This window comes from Aotus nancymaae, unplaced genomic scaffold (genome assembly GCF_030222135.1).
Source record: "Aotus nancymaae isolate 86718 unplaced genomic scaffold, 86718_ANA_hifiasm-v0.15.2.pri h1tg000062l, whole genome shotgun sequence".
In the NCBI taxonomy this organism is placed as follows: Eukaryota; Metazoa; Chordata; class Mammalia; order Primates; family Aotidae; genus Aotus; species Aotus nancymaae.
In genome coordinates, this window is record NW_026988476.1 from 8,183,926 (window position 1) to 8,209,089 (window position 25,164).

The 25,164-nt window shown below is 36.1% G+C and overlaps 1 protein-coding gene across 1 annotated transcript in view; it reads left to right on the top strand.

Annotated features, from left to right (window-relative positions):
• Positions 1 to 14,289, top strand: part of TTC6 (tetratricopeptide repeat domain 6) — a 226,700-nt gene extending 212,411 nt beyond the window's left edge. The window contains exons 32-33 of the mRNA XM_064365726.1: positions 13,318 to 13,543; positions 14,011 to 14,289. Coding sequence (XP_064221796.1) covers positions 13,318 to 13,543; positions 14,011 to 14,147 — 363 coding nt within the window. The 3' untranslated portion in view covers positions 14,148 to 14,289. The remainder of the gene's footprint in view (positions 1 to 13,317; positions 13,544 to 14,010) is intronic.
• The last annotated feature ends 10,875 nt before the right edge of the window (positions 14,290 to 25,164 follow it).

Genomic DNA, 25,164 nt, shown 5'->3' on the forward strand with positions numbered 1-25,164 from the left:
AGACTTCTTTCAAGACCCTCCTTATGATTACCTAACTCACCTTAATTTATACCTTTTCCAAATTTTGCCATGGGAGCACTTGACTGGGAGTACAAAGACTTGGATTTTAGTTCTGGCTTTGTGTGACACCTTAATCTCTTTGTACTTGAATTCATAATGTCTGAAACAAAAATGGTGGGTCATTAGATAATGGCGTTTTCTATTTTTTGAACTTAATTCATTTGAATCATAATGCATTTACATGATTCAAAGTCTTAATTTTTAAATTTTTGCTTTTTATCTCTTTTCATTCTTTTTTCCTGCTTTCCTTCAATTTATCTTGTTATTCTTTATCTTTTTGAGTTGGAAGCTTAATTAATTTATTTTCACCCTTTCATTTATATTGTAATAAGTTATTAAAAGTATGCCTTTTACCTAAGTACTGTGTTGGCAGCATTTCACATATTTTGCTCTGTAATGTTTGCTTGTTTAGCTCTGGTAAAATATGCATAACATAAACTTTACCATCTCAACCATTTTTAAGTGTACATTTCAGTAGTAAATACATATATTCTGTAATGTTTTTATTCATGTTTTCCCCAGATTTTGCACCTGTAATTTCTATTTCCCATTTGACTAAAGAATAAATTAATAGGGCATTTAACCAGATGGAAAGACATTTCTATTTTCTACATTTTGGAAATTATTGAGTTTTAATGTAGTCTAATATTAAATTTTTTTTTTGTCAGGGTCATTCCAAAGAAAGAGTATCTACTATATGTCAGGGTCTTTCCAAAGAAAAGGTATCTACTATCACAATGTGGATTTAAATCTATATTTATGCAGTCTACATTATTAACTGGTTCACATTTGTACTTTTTGTTTACTTGGTTTATCTTGCACCGAGAGATTTATTCAAATATGCTGTTATTAGGGGGTTCCTATGTAGTTCTCTTTACATCTCTTATAATGTCTGCTTTGTGAATATTGCTGCTACAATATTTCACAATAGACATTTATACCTATTACATATGCATTGTGAATTATAGCCTTCAGCATTACAAATTTCCTCCTTTGTTTCTTTTAATGCTCTGTGAAACAAATTCTCTTTTGTGTGATATGAGGATCATGACCTCTAATACCTTCTCATTTGCTTTGCCTGGTATTCCTTTGCTTTTCCTTTTATTTTCAACTTTTAAAATCCATTGTTTTTGCTATGTCTCTTTTATATAGCATAGAACTGGATTTTACTTTGAGAGCTAATTTGAAAATAGTTTTCTTTTAATAGGCAAGTTAAGCCCATTTACATTTTGGCATAATCAATACATTCTGTTATTTTATGTAATACAAATGTGTTTATGTTCAAAGTATTTGGACAGTATTTAACTCTGGTTTCTTAATTTGTTGACTTTTGTTCAGTTTTTGTGATATTTAGGAAGGTTTATAGTTTTGCTGTAGTGGTTATCTTTATAAAAATACCTTTAATGTGCTTAGTTTCTCTACTATGAGCAACAGTAAAATTACCCCATAAACTCCTCCTTCCTCTCATCCATTATTCAATTTTAGTTAGTAGCAGTCTTTTTTTTTTTTAAAGTTTATCCTTGTATTCTTTAATATGCTTGAGCTTATTATGTCAGCTTTTCACATAGACTTACTTTCCACAGTCTCTCGAGTATAAAAATTGGTATCAATAAAGGTGAGTTAGATAATCACATCATGGGGAAAGTCTTGAAGGAAGTCTAAGTAGGGCAAAGAACAGAGGATTCCAGGCTGGAAGCTGGTGACAATAGATAGAGCAAGACAAGTGCTGTCACGTGGGGGAAATCCAAAAGAATAATTACTGTGTGTTCACTTTGGCAGCACATAAACTAATTCTCCCATTTTGTTGTAAGTTTTATTATTTCTACACTGCCTGAAGATTTAATATTTATGTATTATTTTGTTACTCTTATTGCACATTTTAGTCTTAGTTCTTCAGTTAAGTATATTCAATTCTCATCACCAGACTATTTGCCAAACTCCTCTTCCCCACAATAATTGCTTGATTGACTGAAATTAGTCTTCTGGTCAAGTTCTGGAAGGGGCTCCTGAGAACAATATTCCTTGGATTTTTGCATATTGATATCTATATGCCTGTTTTATACCTTAAGACATCATTGGTCCTTGACTCATTTTTCTTTCCTTGAGTGTCTTATATGTGCTGTTTTCTTTTCTGGTGGTGTATGTTGGTGTCAAGAAGCATAATGCAAACTGGATTTTCTTTCTCTTATAAACAACTTGCTCTTTTTATCAAGATAACCACATTTGTTTTTTAAGGAAAAAGTTTTACCAAGGTATACCTTAGAGTTGACCACTGGGAGGGTAAATTTATTAAGTACACAGTGTAAGTTTTCAGTATGTAGATTTCAGATAAGGGTTGTTGACTTCACTTAACATTTGTTTTTTTCTGTTTCATTGTTCTGATTTTCTTTACTGGGGATACCAATTAGATAGATGTCATGTATTCTTTAACTTTGATTTATTCTCAACACTTTTTTAAATTTCTCAATTTGTGTTTCATTTTGTCTTCCGTTTGTATTTTTTCTAAATCATTATACTGTTTCCTGAGATATCTGTTATCCCTGTGGACCTCGTAAGTTATGTTTTCTTTTTATTTTATTTTTCTAGTTCTATCCTATTTCCATGTCAATTTTTCCTGGTCACCTCTTTTCTGGGTTCCTATATTTCTGATTCATTTTTTCTTGATGGCAATTGCTCTCTTAACATATTTTTTAAGTAAATTTTTTAAATTGAATTTTTTTGAAAAAATTTTTTTTCAAAATCATTTTATTTCAAATTATATTTTTATTGATACATACTAATTGTACATATTTATGGGGTACATGTGATATTTTGATACATGCATACAATGTGTAATGATGAAATCAGAGTAAATGGAATATGTATCACCTCAAACATTTATCATTTCTTAGTGGTGAGACCATTTCAAATCTTCTAGCCATTTTGAAATATATAATAAATTATAACTATAGTCACCCTCTGTGCTATCAAATACTAGAACTTATTCCTTCTATGTACCTGTATTTTTGTTCCCATTAACCAATCTGTCTTCATCCCACCCCCCACCCACCAGTCCCAGCCAATGGTGATTACCATTCTACTCTCTATGTCTATGAGACAAATTTGTTTTTTTTTAAGCTTCCAAATACGAGCAAGCACATGTTTTGTCTTTCTGTACCTGGCTTATTTTGTTTAACATAATGTCCTCTATGGCCACCCATGTTGCTGCAAATAATAGGATTTTATTCTTTTTAATGCCACAATAGTATTTCATTGCATATATGTAACAGATTTTCTTTATATATTCATCTGTTGATGGACACTGAGGTTGATTCCATATCTTGGCTATTGTGAATAGTGTTGGGACAAACCTGGGAGTGCAAATATTTCTTTGATATACTGATTTCCTTTCTTTTGGATATATACCCAGCAGTGGAATTGCTGGATCACATGATAGTTCTATCGTTTTGAGGAAACTTCATACAGTTTTCCATAATAGCTGTACTAATTTACTTTCTCACCAACAGTGTACTACAGCTCCTCATTCTCTGCATTCTTGCCAGATGTGTTGCTTTTTGTGTTCTTCTTTGCTTTTTTTTTTTTTTTGACAATAGCCATTTTAACTGGGGTGAGATAGTATCTTATTGTGGTTTTGATTTGGATTTCTCTGATGGTTAGTGATGGTCAACATTTTTTAATGTACCTGTTGGCCATCTGTATGTCTTTTCAAATCATTTGCCCACTTTTAATAGGACTTTTTTTTTTTTTTTGCTGCTGATTTGTTTGAGTTCTTTATATATTCTGGTTATTCTTCATTGGATGAATAATTGGCAAATACTTTCTCCTATTCTGTATTTTTTCTCTACACTCTGTTGATTATTGCCTTTACTATGCAGCAGATTTTTTACTTGATATAGACCCACTTGTCTGTTTTTGCTTTTATTGCCTGTGCTTTTGTGGTCTTAACTCTCAAAAAATCTGTGCCATATCAATCAATGTCCTGAACCATCTCCACAATGTTTTCTTCTGTTAAGTTTTATGGTTTCAGGTTTTACAGTGAAGTCTGTAATCCATTTTAATTTTATTTTTGTACATAGTGAGAGACAGGGGTCTAGTTTCTTTCTTCTGTATATGGATACTCAGTTTTCCCAGTTTTGTTTATTTGGGTCTTTTCTCTTTTTTTGTAGTCTATTTATCAGTTTTGTTTACCTTTACAAAAATGTAACTTTATTATATTGATGTTTTGTATTTTTTAAGTCTCTTTCATTTATTTCTGTTCTGATATTGTTTCTTTTTACTAATTTTGCGTTTGATTTGTTCTTGCTTTTTTAGTTTTATGAGGTGCATTATTACATTATTTATTTGAAATCATTCTATTTCTTTGATGTAGGCATTCGACTCTATAAATGTCTTTCTTAGGTTTGCTGCATTCCATAGCTTTGGTATGTTGTGTTTTCATTTGTTTCAATAATTGTTTTAATTTCCTTCTGAATTTCTTTATTGACCCAATGGTTGTTCAGGAGCATATTATTTAATTTTCATTTGCTTATTTAATTTCCAAAGCTTCTCTTGTTGTTGATGTTTTTTTCCATTGTGGTCTGAGAAGATACTTGACATGATTTTGATTTTTATTATTTTTTGAGACTTGTTTCATGTTCTAACATGTGGCCTATCCTGGAGAATAGTCTATGTACTGATAAGAATGGGTATTCTGGCCAGGTGCAGTGGCTTACACCTGTAATCCCAGAACTTTTGGAGGCTGAGGCAGGAAAATTATGAGATCAAGAGATCAAGACCATTTTGGCCAACATGGTGAAACCCCATCTCTACTAAAAATACAACATTTAGCTGGACATGGTGGTGTGTGCCTGTAGTCCCAGCTACTTGGGTGCTTGAATCTTGGAGGTGGAGGTTGCAGTGAGCTGAGATCGTGCCACTGCACTCCGGCTTGGTGACAGAGTGAGACTATGTGTCAAAAAAAAAAGAAAAGGTATTCTGCAGCTGTTGGATGAAATGTACTGTAAATGTCTGTAAGGTTCATTTGGCCTATAGTGCAGTTTAAGTCTGATGCTTCTGTCTAGATAATCTGTCCAGTGCTGAAAGTGAGGTGTTAAAGTCCCCAGCTATTGTTTTATTATTAATGGATCTAGCTCTCTTTCTTTACCTATAATGATTGCTTTATATATCTGGGTGTTCAAGTGTTGGGTGCATATATATATTTACAATTGTTATGTTTCTTGCTGAACTGATCTCTTTATCATCATATAATGACATTGTCTTTCTTTTATGTTTTTTGACTTTAAATCTTTTGTCTGATATAACTTCTTTTGTACACTTTTGGATTATGTTTGTAGGAAATATCTTTTTACATCTCTTAACTTTCAGTCATGTGTGTCCTTAATGGGTGAAAAGTGTTTCTTATCGGCAGCATATATTTGGGTCTTGTTTTATTATCCATTTAGTCAGTCTGTATCTGTTAATTGGGAAAGTTAAACTGATTACATTCAGGGTTCTTTTTGATAGGTAAGGACTTACTCCTGCCATTTTGTTGTTTTCTTATTGTTTTCTATGTTTGTTCCTTTCTTTCTCTCTTATTGCTCATCTTTGATAATAAAATTTGGTGGCTTTCTATAATGATAACATTTGATTCCTTTCACTTTCTTCTTTGTGTTTCTGTTGTTTCAGTTGAGTTTTATATTTTAGTGTATTTTTATATGGTAGATATTGTCTTTTGGATGCCAGATGTAAAAATCTCTTACATGGATTTTGTAGGACTTGTCTAGCAGTGATGAATTTCCTCAGTCTTTGTTTGTCTGGGAAAGACTATTTCTCCGTCATTTTTGAACAATAACTTTTATGGGTATAGTATTCTTGCCTAACAGTTCTTTTTTTTCACTCCTAGAACTTTGAATATATCTAATTCTCACTTGGCTTATAGGATTTCTGTGGAGAAATCTGCTGTTAGTCTGAAATTCCTTTATATGTGACTAGATGCTTTTGCTCTTTTTAAAATTCTCTCTTTATCTTAGACTTTTGACAGTTTAATGATAATGTGCCTCATAGAGGGCCATTTTGGGTTGAATCTATTTGGGTACATTTGAGCTTCCTATATCTATATCTGTATCTCTTCTAATATTTGGGAATTTTTCAGTTATTATTTTACTGAGTAGGTTTTCTATGATATTTTCTATCTTTTCTTGAACTCCCAAAATTGAATATTTGTTTACCTGTTGGTATCCTATGTATGATGTAAGCTTTCTTCCTTCATTTTTATTCTTTTTGTTGTTGTTTTCTGATTGGGTCATTTCTTAAAACCTGTCTTCAAGTTTAGAAATCATTTCTCCTATTTTACATATTGTTAAATATCTTGATTGTATTTTTAATTGCATTCATTGAATGCTTCAGTTGTAGGATTTCTGTTTGGCTATTTTTTATGATATCTATCTTTGTTGGATTTCTCATCTAAATCATGAATTCTTTTTTGATTTCTTCATATTGTTTATCTGTGTTCTTTTGTTCTAAATTTCTTTAAGGTCAATATTCTGAATTCTTTTTCAAACATTTCACAAAATTTATTTTCTTTGGGGTCTGTTACTGGAGACTTATTGTGCTCCTTTTGAGATGTATTTCTTTGCTTTTTCATGTTTCTTGTGTCCTTACATTGCTATCTGCTCATCTGGTGTAACCATCACTTCTTCCAGTTTTATTAAGTAGCTTCCATAGGGAAAGACTATTCTGTGGATCTATCTATGAAGTGAGTTGAATAGGGTGCATTGGCTTTGGTTCTGGGTGGGCACTATAGAGTAGTATAGTCTCCACATGATTACTTCATCTATAATCAATGTCAATGGTGTCTGTGAGTTCATTGGTGGCTTAGGCTGTGGTTATTTGTGGACATTGTGGTGAAGCTTTGCTGGAGATGGAGATACCAGGAAGTCCAGTCCTCAGCCCCTGAGGTGGCATGTGGGGGCCAGTACAGGCAGTGATTTTCCCTGGGTGGCCAGTCTTTGGGCTACTGGCAGGGCACATGGGCACCAGCAGTGAGGGTGGTAGGCTAGGAAGGTCAGTCTTTAGGCCCCTGGGCTGGGTGTGTAAGAACCAGTGGTGTCCATGGCAGGGTGAGTGTGGTGTTAAATGTTATAATTTTACTTCTCATTGTAGAAATACTGTTTTTTCCTGGTGATTTTTTTAAGTTGTCTTTGAGACTTTGAGGGTTAGAGGGTTTTTTTTGTGTGTGTATGTCTTTAAGATAAGAGTTATCAATTTATGCTCCAATGTTCATAAGAATAGACTAGTAAAAAGGGAGAAATTGTTGGTGAAGGAGAGTGTCAGGGATAATTAAGATCAAAATCTTTGAGAATTTGATAAAGTTAAGAGTTTGGAAGTTGCAAATGTGTTCCTTAATGTGAGCAGAACATACTACCCATTATGTCATTAGGGAAGGCAGAGGGTTTCAAAACAGTTGAATGTAGATTTTGGTAATATGGATTCCTATCTATTTCTACTTGGATACAAGTATCAGTCACCAGTTAACATTGGGAGTCAATGGTTAAGAAAGAAGGACAAGATGGCTAGAAGTTTTAAAGAGAAAAGAGAAAATGTGAAATAATTGTGTTAGAGAGTGGTAAGATGAACATATTAGAGTATAGTAACAACATTAAGTTTTCATTTGAGTTTTGTAGTTTTCAATTTTAAGACCTTGAGTCTTTCTTGCTTTGTATATAATTCATTTTATACAGATTTATACTGCTTTATGTCATACGGTTGTTTCTGTGTTGTTCTCTTATCTCCTTACTCTGTAAGCTGTTAAAGTGCAGGAATCACTCTGCCCTCTTATCTCTACATTTCTCTACACAGAAAGTCCATTTATTCTCATGACATACACTACTTGAAACCATCCTTCTTTCTTCTGAGCTCCTAACCCATATTGCAGAGTTGCTAAAATTGTATATTTTTCAAGTTCATTAAAGCCCAGTCTGAATTGATCTCTCTGTCCATTATCCTTAGTTGAGCTTTCTTCATATAAATCCTCTTTCAATTCGAGTTGTCATCTTCCATAAAGTCACTTGAATAGAAATGTTAGCGTCAACCATAGCTTTCTCTTCCTTACATCCTTCAGCTATTGTCATCTAATCCTGACAGTTTTGCTCAAATATCAATTGTCTCTAACTTAATCAAACTCAGATCACCCTCTGGCTGGATCCTAGATATGCTTATCTGCATTGTAGTTAGTTAATGTGATTAAGGCAAATAAAATGCCCAGGGTAATTTTCTTTTTTCTTTTGAAGGAGAAGGAAAAGATATTTATTCATTTATTTATTTATTTTTTGAAGGAAAAGAAAAAGGAAGAAAGAAAGAGAGGAAAAAAAAGAATGAAGAAGAGGAAGAAAAAGGAAGAGAAAGAGGGAGGGAGAACGGGAGTATTGCTTTATTGCCCAGGCTAGAATGCAGTCTAAAAATGGGAATTGAAAACCTCTTTTATGCCAATAATTGTGCTTAACAATGGAGACAGGAAGGAATAAGGGAAGAAAATAACAAACAAGCAGCCAACCAATATTTCATTTAAACCTATGAAATGCTATGCAATTATTGAGGAGTGATTTACTTCCAATTATGTAGTTACTTTTGGAATAGGTGTGATATGGTACTGATAAGAATGTATGTTTTGTGTATTTGAAGTGGAGAGTTCTATAAATGTTTATTAAGTTTACTTGTTCCGGGTCTGAGTTCAAGTCCTGGATATCCTTGTTAATTTTCTATCTCGTTGATCAGTCTAATATTGACAATGTGATGTTACAGTCTCCCACTATTATTGTGTGGGAGTCTAAGTCTCTTTATAAGTCATTAAGAACTTGTCTTATGTATCTGGGTGCTCCTGTATTGGGTACGTGTATATATAGGATCGTTAGCTCTTCTTGTTGCATTGATCCTTTCACCATTATGTAATGTCCTTCTTTGCCTCTTTTGATCTTTATTGCTTTAAAGTCTATTTTATCAGAGGTGATAATTGCAACTCCTGCTTTTTACTTATTTATTTATGTTTGCTCTCTATTTGGTTGGTAAATCTTCCTCTGTCCCTTTGTTTTGAGTCTTTGTGTATCGTTGCATGTGAGATGGGTCTGGATACAGTGTACCGATGGGTTTTGACTTTTTATCCAGTTAATAATATATATGAGTTTAATACTGCCATTTGATGCTAGCTGGATATATTTTTGGAAAGGCTGATACTGATTGCTCCTTTATATGTATAGTGCTTCTTTCAGAAGCTTCTGCAAAGCAGGCCTGGTGATGGTGAAATCTCTAAGTACTTGCTTGTTTGCAAAAGATTTTATTTTTCCTTTGCTTTTGAAGCTCAGTTTGGCTGGATATGAAATTCTGGGTTGAAAGTTCTTTTCTTTAAGGATGTTGAATATTGGCCCCCACTCTTTTCTGGCTTGTAGGGTTTCTGCTGAGAGATCTGTTGTAAGTCTGATAGGCTTCCCTTTGTGGGTAACCTGACCTTTCTCTCTGGCTGCTCTTAGTATTTTCTCCTTCATTTCAACCCTAATGAATCTGATGATTATGTGCCTTGGGGTTGGTCTTCTTGAGGAATATCTTTGTGGTGTTCTCTGTATTACCTGGAGTTGAATATTGTCCTGTCTTACTAGGTTGGGAAAGTTTTCCTGAAAAAATCTCCTGAAGAGTATTTTCCAACTTGGATTCATTCTCTTCGTCACATTCAGGTACACCTATCAAACGTAGATTAGGTCTTTTCACATAGTCCCATAATTCTTGGAGACTTTGCTCATTCTTTTTTATCCTTTTTTCTCTAATCTTGACTTCTTGTTTTATTTCGTTAAGTTGGTCTTCGAACTCTGATATCCTTTCTTCTGCTTGATCAATTCGACTGTTAAAACTCGTGCATACTTTGCGAAGTTCTCATGTTGTGTTTTTCAGCTCCATTAATTCACCTATATTCCTCTCCAAATTGTCTATTCTCGTTAGCATTTCGTCAAACCTTTTTTCAAAGTTCTTAATTTCTTTGCATTGGGTTAGAAGAAGTTCTTTTAATTCACAGAAGTTTCTTGTCATCCACCTTCTGAAGTCTACTTCTGTTAATGGAACGCACTCGTTCTCCATCAGGGCTTGTTCCGTTGCTGACGAGGAACTGTGATCACCTGTAGAGGTAGAGGCATTCTGATTTTGGGTGTTCTCAGCGTTTTTAAGCTGGTTTCTTCCCATCATTGTAAATTTATCCACCTGTCATCTTTGTGATTTCCGACTTTCAAATTAGGTTTCTGAGTGGACATCCAACTTGTTGATTCCCAGTGCCGAAATCTGAGCAATCCACCGCACCGGCCAAAACAGCAGTGTTAAGATTGATGGTGCTTTTCTGCCCGGGAATTGGCCAAAAGGGGACCCAGTTCCGCTCACTCTGCACCAAGAACTGCCACGCTAAGGCGCCAGCAAAACCACCGCGCCGGCCACGAGACTCGCGCTGGTGACCTGTGGGGCTCCTCCGCTGGGAATCTCCTGGTCCGTGAGCAACAAAAATTCGTCTGAAAGTGTGGCATCCTCTCATTCTCTGCACTTTGACTGGGAGCTACAATCCCTAGCTGCTAGTGGTCAGCCATCTTGGATCTCTCTCCTAATTTTCTATTTCCATAGATGTTTAAGATCTGCATGAAAGGGAGACCTTCACCTTTTTTACTCATTTGTCTTTGATAACTATATGGGCATCATGTAGAAAATTACTTGGTTAGATCTAAAGTGTAGTTTAAATCATTTTTAAAAGTATGGCTCTATTTTCTTCAAAGTATAGACAAATTATCTGGGCATATATTTCATGTAAAATGTGTTCCATCCTTTGATTTAATATACTGGATGCTTGAGCTTTACAGTGCACACTCCCTCCAGAGACTAGCAGGCTTTGGGAATTGATATTCAGCTATTCTACTATGCTTTGTGCTTCCTTTGTGGAGAAAATGGCTTCTATTCCCTGTCACCCTCCACCCTCATCCCCTTATTTCAGACTATAATGGAAGTAAAGCTTAGGCTAGGAGGAAGGGTCCCTCAACTGATCTAATAAACTCTAGAGCGTTAAAAAATGTATGTGATCTGGCTTCTTTTATCTTTAGTGGCTTACTGTAACCACTTAATATGATTTAATGATTTTAAACCATACTTGGATGTGCTACGTGCATGCATTGTAAACTACAGGTGACTTTTTAAAAAACTGGATCTGCTTTTAATTAATTACAGTGTAAGGACATTAGACCAATTATTTGAAACTCAAGGCCATTTGTTGTGGTAGATGCCTTTAGCCTCTAATTGCTTCATGTTTAATATTCTGATACTTCAAGTAACCTCATTAAATGTATAGATTTCTTTTTCTAATATATTTGGAAGCTATAGTAGAAAGTTATGCAGTTCAAAGTTGTTTTCTCTTACCTGAGAAAAGGAATTTGCTCCTACATGATTGAAAGTATGCTTTTATGATGTATAATTGTGTATCCCTTATTGATAATTTATTGATGAATTAAAATGAAGTCTAAATTACTTTAGAAAGAAAGTCTTGGCCTGGCTTGGAGTCTTTCCTTGCCTCATTTCTGAGGACTGGGGTGCAGCCTTCTTTTCAGGAGTGAATCCTCTTCAAGCTCTTCACAGAAGGATGTCAATTCTGTCCCCGCCACCAAACCTGTCCCAGGGATGATGAATGGATGATATATCTTGAGCTAATTACCTCTTAAGAGGAAGCAAATTTTCTGGTGTACTGCCTAAAGATGATGTTCCCTCTCCACATATAAACACTGGGAAAAACATGATATATCAGTAATAATTGATTGAATCCTTACTATTTTCTGCATATTGTTCTCAGTACATTGCATATTAGTTCACTTAATCCTCACATCAACACTGGAAATGAAGTTTTATTTGTTACCTTTGTTTTACAGTTGAGAAAATTGATACAAATAGTGTTTTAGTAGAGGCAGTATATAAACCCAGCAATCTGACTCCATGGTCTGGGCTCTTAGCCACTGTGCAATCAGTGTTCCATTTCACCCATGATGGAAGTGAATAGAAGACAGATCTTTGAAAAACATAGAAGAAAATAGTTCAGTGATAGAGGTAATTTTAAGGAAGGAGAGACCAAAGGTGTCTAATGCCACAGAAATGTCATGAAAGACAAGAACTAGAATGGGTCCACTAGGCTTGAGGACATCTGCAACTTTAGCAAGAACAGAATTCATGAAATAGGGGGAAATGGAAGCCAAATAGTGTTTGGTTGGAAAAAAATTGAGTGTTAAGTAATTGGCGAGTGGCAAGCTATAATGCAAAAAGTGACTTTCTCTTAAAGGTAGGTTTTAAAGTAGGAGCCAAGTTCCATCCATCAGGTAATTAGAGATTTCTAAGTTGAGTAGCAGGATGTCTAATCAGCATCTCAACTCTTTGTGATGAAAGGCCAGTTAAAAAAATTTTGGTATATTGTAAATCAATGCACATTGCTAAAACCCAATAAAAATGAATTAATAGAAATATGGTCATATACTGGAATGTCATAGCCATGTCAAAATGCTATAAAAGTGTTACTTTTCTAATTTGTATTTTATCCTATTGTTGTGACCCTCTTTTCTAATTTATGTTTTAACATTTTTTAGTTCTATATAGGGATCTGGGATTTGGGGTAACAGGCATTGGGAGCATTTTTTTTTTTTGACATGGAGTCTCACTGTGTTGTCTAGGAGGGAGTGCAGTGGTGCAACCTCCACTCACTGCAACCTCCACCTCTTGGGTTCAAGCAATTCTTCTGTCTCAGCCTCCTGAGTAGCTGGGATTACAGGTGACTGCCACCATGCCCAGATAAGTTTTGTATTTTTAGTAGAGATGGGGTTTCACCATGTTGGCCAGGCTTATCTGAAATTCCTGACATCAGGTGACCTGCTGCCTCAGCATCCCAGAGTGCTAGGATTGTAGGTGGGATGCGTGAGCCACCGCATCCCACTCAGCCAGTGGGAGGACTTTAACCCAGCAAACAGGAGTATTATGTCATTGACATAGTCTAGAATTGCTGACACATGGTAATAACAAAAAGTAGATCAACTTTTGGTTGGGTTTATTATTGCCTTTTTCATTCTCTGCAGACAGTGCACCTCTGTATCTGGGATAAAATGCTTCTGTTGTCCTGTTGGTATGCCACTGGCCTTACTTTAAAATTAAGAGTAAAAGTGCTTTAGGTTTCTGTACTGTTAGTTACCAATTAAAATATATTCAAGTTATTATTCTCTTCACATTTTGTAGGCCAGTGACTACTTTTCAAAAGCTTTAAAATTTGATCCAGAAAATGAATATGTTCTCATGAATCGAGCTATTGCAAATACAATATTAAAGAACTATGAAGAAGCAAAAGAAGATTTTGCAAATTTAATTGAAAGATGTCCCTTTTGGGCTGCAGTATATTTTAATAGAGCACATTTCTACTCCTGCTTAAAACAATATGAACTAGCTGAGGAAGACCTTAATAAAGGTACATTTTTTGTAATTATTTTGGTAAGATTATAGTGGTTGAAATGATTATTTTTAGGCTACAAAAGAAGAAAATCATCAAGTCTATTTATCTAGATAAACTTACGTAAGAATTAGTGTTTTTAGATATCATGCCCTTAATATAATCAATATAGGTTCCTTTATGTAATATCTTAACTTAAAGCTCTCTTAAACTGAGATATAGAGAATTATTACAAAATCATGTACAAACAATGCCAACTTTTCAAAGAAAGACATTGTACTGTTTCCTTAAGTTAGTTTGCTTAGAAAGATTCAATATTTTTAACTAGTTGTGTTTGAAGAAAAATGTTGTCAAATTTAAGTTATTGATTTCATCCATTGAGTTAATTTTTAAAAAAAGTTCTTATACAATTTTTATTTATAAGAAATGAGACTACTTTTTGAGTGCTAGCTTAAACATATCTTGAATTTTTTTTTTTTTTGCAGCCCTGTCTTTGAAGCCTAATGATGCTCTAGTATATAATTTTAGAGCAAAAGTTCGTGGTAAAATAGGTCTGAGTGAGGAAGCTATGGCTGACTATAACCAAGCACTTGATCTTGAAGACTATGCCTCATTCACATGATTACACAGACCATGGTTGCTGTAGTAGTTTACACAGCTGTTCTCTCTGAAACTGAAACGTATTTGTTGTCCAAAGGTTCCACCATTTTCATTATTGTATTCATGATGCTTAGTCTTCCTTAGAGAGGGTTCTCTATGCATGTTAATAAAATGCTTGTTATACATTAATTATAAAACTTATATGTCATTTTCTGCATATTTGGAATACCTTGAAAATTGAATTTTTTCCAAGGTTGCAGAATTTAAAGGAAAATATTTCTTAAGGAATTAAATAGGAATGTTTCTTAACATTTCAAATATTTTCTTTAAAGTAATTCTGTTTGAAATAATACTATATATTGTAGAAAAAGTGTCATCGACCTTTTCATCAATCCTTGCTGATAATATATTCAACAGTATACAGATTTTAAAAAATAAACATAGAACTAACGACTGTAAAAAACTGAACTCAAGTACAACTCTTCTCTTTTCCTTTAAACAGTGTATATACTGGTCAGTATTCTTCATAATACCTATATTCTTCCAACAGACAAATGTGTTTCTCTTTTACATGCGGCCTGCCTTCTAGGACAGCACCTATAAAGATTTTGAACATCATGTTTCCTTGAGATAGTTTCCTCTGCCTCTTTAATACAGCTATCGTAAATACATATAAAATCTGTATACACATGTAACAAACCTACACATTCTGCTCATGTATAATTTTTAAAAGGCAAAAAAACCATATGCACTTATAATTCATGCATTGTAGGAGTTGATGAGTGAAAATGAAATAACTAAAAATTATTTCTAGAATGTCTTTGAGGAATCTCTGAATGAACCACAGAATGCTTTCCCTTTGCCTCACTGATAACAGAAAGGCTTCCCAATTCCTTGTATTTGAATTCACTTGTATTTGCTTCATTTGTTTTCTTTTCCTTCTTGGTTTTATTCTTCCAGTACATCTCCATCTCCTGAGAGACCTGTGTTCACTGTGAGCAGGCATTTTGGAAATAATACTTCTCTCCGCTCAACTTTCCTTGTTTTTAGTTTGATGTACCAGATTTTCACAATAGAAAGCTGATTTTTATTTTAATTAATCAAGTAATTTTTCTTTAGAGACAGGATCTTTCTCTGTCACCAGGATGGAGTGCAGTGTCGTGATCATAGCTCACTGTAGCCTTGACCTTCTCTGCTCAAGTGATCATCCTGCGTCAACCTCACAAGTAGCTAGGACTACAGGTGTGCAGCACTGTGCCTGGCTAAATTTTATTTTTTGTAGAGGCAGAGTCTTGTGATCTTGTCTCGAACTCCTGGGCTCAAGTTATTCTCCCATCTTGGCTTCCCCAGGTGTTGGGATTACAGGCATGATCCATTGTGCTTAGCCAGAATGCTGATTTTAATTTGTAAGCCACCGTGGGATGTTTTACACTATTTCAGGATAATTTCCTTGATACGGTGCGTGGGTCCATGTGAGGATTGGATCATCTCTAGCGAGTTATTTCACTTGGTAAATCAGACAAATTTAATAAGCTGCTTCATATCCTCTTGCTCTCACTTATCTTCAGGCCCGTTCGTCTCTTGCCCAGCCACAGATGAGATTTGGACCAACTTCGTGCAGCCACAGACAGTCCCTCACCTCCTGCCTGTACTGTACATCTCTCGCTGACTGCCCTGAGGCTTCTCTGTTGAATGAGGTGATAGAGGCTGTGGGATTCTCAGTGCCTGCCCCTATGTGCTGTGGATGTGCAGGGGACAGTCCCTGTCCAGTGAACCTTTTTGGTGATGGGAGAAAGGAACTAGTAGATCTAACCCCTTCCATCTCTTCTTGGAGTGTCCTGAGACACTGAGTGTCCACAGCTCCCTGGGTGATTATGCAATCAGTTGCACTTACTGGTGGCCACTTTGAAAACACACCTCATGCTGGTGCTTCTGTCTTCCCTGCCTCACCCTTCCTTCTCAGTGTCCCTGCTTTCCTGGGATTGTACTTATCGATAAAATAGTAACACAGAAGCATTTGCCTCAGGCTCTACTCTCTGGGGGAGACTAGGCTAAGACAGTTAGTAATTTAATATTTTTTTCTAATTGTACACAAATACTTACAACACGAGGCAGGATGTGATAACTGTTGGGGAAGTGATACAATCCACAGGTCATGAGAGCACAGTAGAACAAAACATGTCTAACTTTGCAAAACGTCATATGTCCCCTGGGTCATATATTCTTGGCACCCACAGTTTCTGCATGCACTGACAGAATCCTATTGCACTCACCTGTGATTTTCCACTGGAACATTTCTTTCTCTCAGTCCATGCTCAGGCCAGGCCTCCTGCAGAGGAGTTAATGACACTAGGAGCAACCTTCAGCTAATGACAGAAGAGAATTAGAGGACAAACTCTCAGCTCCCTTGCCTCTTGAGGGGTTAGCTCTCCCTGACTTCCCCAGTGGGATTGAGCCCCAGTGGCCACCATATAATTTTCTCTATAGCCACATCTTTTGTTGGCTTTTCCCCTTCCCTTTCTCACCTCCCTCTCCCTTGGCAAAGACAAAAGCATGCTAGGATTTCCTCCCAGGTAAACTCCTTGCACTTAAATAAATAAAACCTGTCTCAGGATCTAAGGTGGCAGCATTGAGGAAGAGGCATTTAAGCTGGTCCTGAGCAGGGCTAAATGCCCATGGAGAGAGGTGTTGAATAGTAAGACCCTCCATGCAGACTGAAGGTCAGGACAGAGATACAGCAGTGGGAAAATAAGCATATTTTGGAGAAAGGCTGGAGCAGAGTTTTTTGTGAGTAAATGATAGGAGGAAAATAAAGCTATGTACTCAGAATGAGATAGAGAAAGAAAGGTTTTTTTCCTTAGTCATTTTTTCTCCCTCTGTCTTTAGCATCTCTGATAAAATTGGACATATGAAAACTGATTAGTACTCTACAGAAAAAGGTTTACCTTGTCCTGTATGTGCTCCACTCTCACAGTTGGAATATTCAGGGCAGATAAAGGGAAGGATAGCAGGATGAAGGAAGGATTGAGAGGATGGGGAACAAGGGAGAAAGTAGCTTCAGGAGGTCATAGGAACTAAATCAGGCACCCATGCCTCAGGGGAAAAGAAAAAGGTGCCCAGATTTCATCTTTTCTAATTAGCTTTAGCAGGTTCCTGAGTCTACATACTTCTCACTTTTGTAGGACTTACTGGTTGGGTTTCATTTATTTACAGTAAGTACACAAACGCACCCACAGAACTGCTACTGATGGTTATGTCTGGGAAGTAAAATTGAAGGGAGAAAGGGAGCAGAAGCGTTTTTGCTTTATTATTTTTTTTACACATAAAGATAAAAGAAGAGTGGTAGAATTATAGATGACTTTTTCAATTTTATGTACTTCTATAATTTTGTGGGTTTTTTTGTATATATTTTTTTACTAGAATATAAGCTTTATAAAGACAGGAATTTTGTCTTTTTTGTGAAGTGCTACATCTCCAATGCCTGTAGTGCCTGGCAGCTAATTTATGCACATATAAAATATTTGTTAAATAATACAGAAATTACAAATACCAGGGATCTTTATTATTGTATAGATATTGTGGTATGAATTATTTGCTTGTCATATGCCCCTCAGACTTCCTTAAGACAGAGACTGAAAGCTAAAAGTTTTGTCTCCCAAATGTTGTTGCATCCAGCAGAGTTCCTGATGTGATTTAGTTTCTGCCATTTTGATGCAATCTGATGAGGCTGAATTGAGACAGTATCATGCAAAGCACCCTTCTGCTCATGCTAAAACAGTTGGCTAGAGTAGAGTTGTCCAATTTAGCAAATAAAAATATAAAATACCTGTAGTATGGTTTGGGTTTGTCACCTTTAAATCTTATGTTGAAATGTGATCTCCAGTGTTGGAGATGGGACTTGGTAGGAGGTGATTGGATCCTGGGTACAGATCCCTCAGGAAGGGTATAGCACCACCTTCTTGGAGATAACTGAGTTCTCTCTCAGTTAGTTAACTGGAAAACTGGTTGTTTAAAGGAGGCTGGCTCCTTCTTCTCCCTTTCTTGTTCCTGCTCTCACCATGTGCCACACTTCATCTTCCCTCATGATTGTAAGTTTCCTGAGGCCCTCACTAGAAGCTGTGCAAATGTTGGCGCCCTGCTTGTAAAGCCTGCAGAACTGTGAGCTGATTAAATCTCTTTATAAATTATCCAGTCTCAGGCATTCTTTGTAATAATACAAAAAACTAATACAATCTGGTTAAATTTGAATTTCAGACAAATTATAAATAATTCAGGGATCCCAGTTAAACACAGGACACTCAGTTAAATTTGAATTTCAAATCAACAAGACTTTTTTCTTTTTTAGTGTAAGTACATCCTGACTATTATGTAGGACATACTTCTACTAAAACTTATTTAAAATTTAGTTTCAGAAAAACATTTCCAAAAGAAAATGTTGTTGATCAGAAATTCAAATTCCAATGGGCATCCTGTGTTTTATCCAGCAATCCTGCTCTGGAGCCAACTGTCTGGGCGTGGCTTCTGACCCTAGGTGGATGGTATGTTTTCCTGGAACCTATAGTTGCTGTGTTCATTTCTTTATTTTCAAGCTTCCTTTCTGGCAGAGCAGCATCTCCCCCAGTTTGACCAGTCTTGTGTTGCTCTTCAGGGGGCCAAGCCTAGACCCTGCTTCTCTAGCCTTTCTAATGATGTGAGCACCCATTTCCTTGAAGGAAAACCCTTTCTTTTTAACTAAACTGCCTTTTGTTATCTATAACTGAACTCCTACTGATACTTTTATATTCCTAAGATTTTTTTTTTCTAATTTAGAGCTTTATTTTTCATTTTACATGGATGGGAATATCTTTTCTGCAATGAGGTATTTCTAGAATTTGGTCACGGGTAGAATATAATTAGAACTGAAAACTAATAATCACAATATTTAGCACTTAGAGGTATAGCATTCCATGCCTCACCTATGTTGCCTCTACTTTCTCTGTAGCTTTGTAAGGTAGACAGGTATCATTAGATGAGGAGACTGAGGCTCAGAAGGATTGAGTTGTATGATTGGGGTCACATAGCTAGTAAGTGGAGTTGAAGTTGAAATCCTGTTCTAGTGTCTGCTCTGCACTTTCTGCTCCTGTTCACCTGGAAAAAAACAAGGCAAGATAAATGCATGTTCTATTAAACAATCTTTATCATAATGATATTAAAGCTCTTTGGCTTCCTAATGATGTTTTGTGAAGAAAAAGGATTTCCAGTCTTTCACACTTTTTTTGTACTGGCTTAGATACATGTATTTATGTCTATATCTGTCTATCTATCTATCTATTTCTCTATCCATCCATCCTAAAGTTGGATAAATGCACAATAGTAATAAGGTTATCTCAAGCTTTTAATTTGAAATACCGTCAATGTGTAATATCTTATATTTCATCTTTAATAATAAAGGCAAGATAGGCATTGACACCATAAAAGTCAACACGCAGGCAGTAAGAAAGGGAGAAAAAAGAAGCTATTATTCGTTACAAACCTACTATATACCTAACACTTAACAGTGGCTTAGGGTTCATTTTGCCCTTACCACAGTGGCTTAGGGTTCATTTTGCCCTTACCAGTGAGTAAGTATTATTATTCCCACTTGGCAGAGGGAAAGAATGAAGACCACAATGGTTAATTAATCAGTTTAGAGTACCCATAGTATAACAATGCTCATCAAACTTTGTTTCACTTTTATTTACTCAATATATTTTCTTAAATTGACTTGCTAGTATTAATTGAATTTATTTCAAAAGAAGGAATTTGTAAAAGTAAATGCTTGACTATTAAAAATTTGTCATTCTGCCTAAAATCTCATTTTATTCCAGTCATATTTCATTTTGAGGAACACTGAACGTCACAGTATTATTGTTTGATGGGTACAGCTAGAAGAGTAATCAGACTGAGGGAGAGAAGAGCATCAGATGCCCACTGAGATGGGTGACGGAGAGAGAATGAACAAGAAACATAAGGCGATTGCCTGGGCAGACAGGTCAGAGTCAGAAGCAATAGCCGTTTACTCTTAGAGTCCCAGTCTACATTCTTAGTGTGTTTTCACAGTAAGATCTTACTCCCAGAACTTCTCCAATGTCACAAAACAGTTTTGTTAGTCAAAGCCTTAGACTCATTGATTTCCAAAAATAACAGGAACCTTAATGACCATTCACAATGAGGTACCAGACACCATTCACAATCTCTTCCTCTTCTCACTCATCTTCACCTGGCTAATTTATTCTCAGGAAAGGACTTATTTCCCCATCTTGGAGGGTGGCTTAGATCTTTTGTTATATATTCCCACAGAACTGTTACCTTCTCTTTGGGAATGCCCTTCACATCTGTTTATCCTTGTTTAATGGCCATCTTCCTCACCAGACTGGAAACTCTATGAGGGCAAGGATTATGTATATCTGTTCCACTGCATCACCAATGCTTATCACAGTTTCTGGCACATAGCAGGCACTTTGTAAATATTTGATGTGTTTATTTAAAGAAAAGACAGGTATGGATACTCACACAGGACTTTGTGATGCAATACACTACAGATATATGTTTTACTATTCATTTATATGGTAAAGCGAGTATCCTGTGAGATTCCAGGCAAGCCTTGACAAAGCAGTGACAGCCTGCATCCTCAGTACTTTTCTTATTTAACAGTTTATCCTTAGTGTCCACACAGCTTTCACTGTGCCTAACTTACACACACACACACACACGACACTCTTAGGATCAGAAGATAAGATTAACCTTGAAAAATGAAGTTAAAGAAAATCAAAACATAATGCATGAGATCAACCTGCTATAAAATGACCTACCCGAAGGATTAGTCAACCAGTAGTAGCTGAAAACAGAACTCTATCAGGGTGATAAGGGTGTAATGTCTGAAACAATGACGTATCAACCTCTCAACCTAATCATTGTACTCTTTATAATTGGCTGATGACATAACATAATCAAGTTGTCATCCAATACAGTCAAGTGCATATGAGACCATGCAGATTTTTAATTTCTATGCTCTCTTAAGTAAGGTTGTACTAATCAAAGGGGCAAGGTAGGTGTGGAACTCAGAATGGGAGGATGAGGGAATGATCAGAGTGTAAACATTTATATGCACATTTCTGGCTCTGTCTGCTGAACAGATTCTCTAAACAGTGCACAGGAACATTCTGATCTTTTGACCTCCTACTAGTTGATAAATTTCCATAAAGTATATGGAGCATACTATTGTCATAGCTTTTATTCGCTAAACCAAAAGGCAATTGAACCACCTCTTTTTCTGATTGCATTCTATCCAAGAAGTCTTCCAATGATAATTTGGTTTTCCATATGGATATTCAGAACAGTATGTATAGTATAGTAAGCTTCCATTTTATTGTAAAATAAAATCATACATATGCAGAATATATTGCATTTTCATAGAAAGTCTTAAATGAGTTTCATATGTCAGTCTTTAAAAATGAGTGCCTGTAGAGAATGGGATTGATGGTGTAGAGTTTATTGGTAGAAGTTGCATGAGAATTTTATGAGATCCTCAGTTTGATTTTTTTTAACTTTTGACACTTGCGCATTCTCTGATTTATGTATTTTTAAATCATTGAGCACAACTTAGTTTTATAAGAGGAAAAATGTAAAATTATCCCCCTCCCAATTAAATAGCTTATTTGAGGCAACATTTCAAACCCTAAAAGTCCCACATTGCCTTTTTCCATGTGTGCCTGTAGTGTCATGTGTGCCTGAGCTAGACCTGGCAGAGCAGCAGTCGTTCAGAGGTCCCACTGGTTCTGGAAGGTTCTGAACAAAGCATCTCAGGTCCCTGTTTGCACATGACCATCTCTTAGGAAGAACTGAGCCTTAAACATATTTTTCTAAAATATAGAGGGTAATCACCATAGTCACTTAAGTTTCTAAGAAAAATATGAAACTTGGCCGGGCGCGGTGGCTCACGCCTGTAATCCCAGCACTTTGGGAGGCCAAGGCGGGCGAATCACGAGGTCAAGAGAACCAGACCATCCTGGCCAACGCGGTAAAACGCCATCTCTACTAAAAATAGAAAAAAAATTAGCTGGATGTGGTGGCATGCACCTGTGGTCCCAGCTACTCGGGAGGCAGAGGCGGAAGAATTGCTTGAACCCAGGAGGCAGAGGTTGCAGTGAGCTGAGATTGCGCCATTGCACTCCAGCCTGGTGACAGAGCAAGACTCCGTCTCAAAAAAAAAAAAAAAAAAAAAAAAAAAAAAAAAAAAAATTATGAAACTTACCACCTAAACCTGTGAGTCAATTGAGGTCTTTTATCTTTATCTTCCCAGGACTACAATTTTAATTTATCTGCAAAAGGATCTGTTCATTTGCATGCGCTCATGTGATGATTTTGCTTTGCTTTAGAGCTGTTACTTCTCTGAAAATAAAAAGATCTCCAAAACCTCTGATAAAAAGAAAAAGGATAATCACTGAAAACTTTGTCTTAACATGTATATCAACTTTATGAGACAAATTTTAAAAGAGAAAAGCATCTTGGGAGGCCCATGGTTTATGCTGATAATACCTGTAATTTTATAACGTGACTTAAAAGCAATAAATTACTAAGTGGAAAAAGCATCATTTATATTTTAAGTACAAATACACTCCTTAATCTTACTTCAGTTGGTTAATAGGTTAGACAATTCAATTTATTGCATATATATATAAAGTATCATGTTATTTTACAGCTATATAAAGTATGCAATTATATATTATATATAAAACCACATGACACTTTAAAGCACAATTTTCACTTACATGGTTGTAAGACCTAAGGGAAAGATTCCTAATTGTTTTGTATGAAGCATTCGCTTTTTCGGTAACCTTCCCATAGTATACCTATGTAAGTCTACAAATCGACTTATATTTAAAGAAAGAAAAATTAGTTGGGAATTTAACAATATTTATATCATTCTTACATTTATGTGATTCTTCTATTTTTAGTATTTATGTCATTATTACTCTTACCCAGTAGTAATTGTGTTAAAAAGCTTGTTATAAAGCTTTCACTGCTGAATTTATTAGACTGGGAGACCATCATTTAGGAATATTTGCTTTATAAGTCAGGAACAAATCTCTCTTTTCAATGTGAAGACCAAGATAAGAATTTTAGTATCTAAGTTGTTTTATTCTGCAAAAACAGAGATGAGGTCTTCTTTCCCTAAAAATGATAGAGCAATGAGTTTATTAAAGTCTTGGAGTCCTATTCAGAAAATTGACAGATTCTGTAGTAGAACTTTGCGCCTTTGAAACGTGGGAGACATTTCACCACAACTTCTCCATGTATAATTTACCTGGAATAATGTATGAGTTGTGTAATAGCCCTGCAGTGTGTTCTCATCTTCACAGAATACTGACTTCTCTAGTATTGCATCTTCTGCTTTCCATTCCTATGCTGTGTGTTTACTATATTAAATCTTTGATGGTGGGCAGAAAAGGTGGAAGAAGAATGTTTGAGAACTGAAAATCCTTGGCAGCTCAGGAAATCGTTGAATATACTAGACTTCTCATTGTAGCTTGGTTGTAAAAATGTGATTTTTTTCATAGAACTTGCCTCTAGGGTTTCTGAAACTGGGATATCTTTACAACTAGGGAAATAAGTGAGTAGCCAAGGAGTATCAGCTTCAGGAGTGTTAGAGGGAGAATTGGTATAGGGCACCAGGAGGGGAGAGAAGGAAGAGAAGTTTAAGTTATTTAACTGGAAAGTGATTTAAAATATTTTTGCATCAAAAGATACAGCTGGCCAAGCATGGTGGCTCATGCCTGTAATCTTAGCACTTTGGGAGGCCGAGGCGGGTGGATTGCTTGAGGTCAGGAGTTTGAGACCAGCCTGGCCAACCTGGTGAAGCCCTGTCTCTACTAAAAATACAAAATTAGCCTGGCGTGGTGGCCAGTGCCTGTAATCCCAGCTACTTGGGAGGATGAGGCAGGAGAATCACTTGAACCTGGGAAGCAGAGGTTGCAGTGAGCCGAGATCATGCCATTGCGCTCCATCCTGGACGACAGAGAGAGACTTCATCTTGAACAACAACAACAACAAACAAAAGATACAGCTATGTCATGGGACATAGTTTTAAAAATTCACATGAATTTTAGTCGTAAAACACAAAGCTCTGTAGACATTTGTCCTTTTTGGCTGGCTGCTTTGGGATATGCCACAGACCCACAGGCTGGTGCTGACTCTGACCGCTGGGAACTATGAGACAACAGCGGCCTCTGCCACCCCAGTCCCACGTCAGCACTGTTCTTTGGGGCCTAAACAGTCAGTGCTCACTGGATCCTCCTAATGAGTTGTTAGCCCATTTTGCAGATGAGAAACACCTGAGTACAGAAAGATTAGGTGACTTATTGAGGTCCCACATTTAAGGACAAAGCCACAAAAAACAACCCAGGCTACCTGCAAAACACCATTTCAGGAAAACTTTGGAATGGAAATACCAGTAAAGCAACATAAAAAAAACCCCAAAAACAAACAAAAAAAATGCCCTGAAGCCCTCTCTTTCAAGTTTTTATTTAAACGGTTCTAATAGAATGCATTCTTGACTGATGATGAGTAATTGATTTCTCAAAGTACTTTCAATGATACATGTATTTTTTATTTAGTATTTTAAGTGCCATCTTCATGTCTACTTAGATTCATTCTATGCTATATAAAATATGGGAAATAATAAAAACATTTAAGCACTTACTAAATATCAACACTTTTTCTAAATGCTGTATGTGTATCATCTCTTTAATTACTGCAACCACTCCATGAAGCTGTTATGATTAATATCCCCATTTCAGAGACGAGAAAATGACAGTGGAGAGAGGCGGGGTTATTTGCTTAAAGTAACGTGTAGAAAGGGGTGGAGCAGTTTGACTCCAGGACCTCTGCTTTACCAGGATCCTAAACTGCATAAGGAGAAAAGGGACTGAGGCCCCAGTCCTGTACAAAGGAGGTGCCTGTCAGCGGCCTCCAGGCCGCAAGGAAATCTGTGCCCTGGAAATTCTATTTTTTGGTACCCC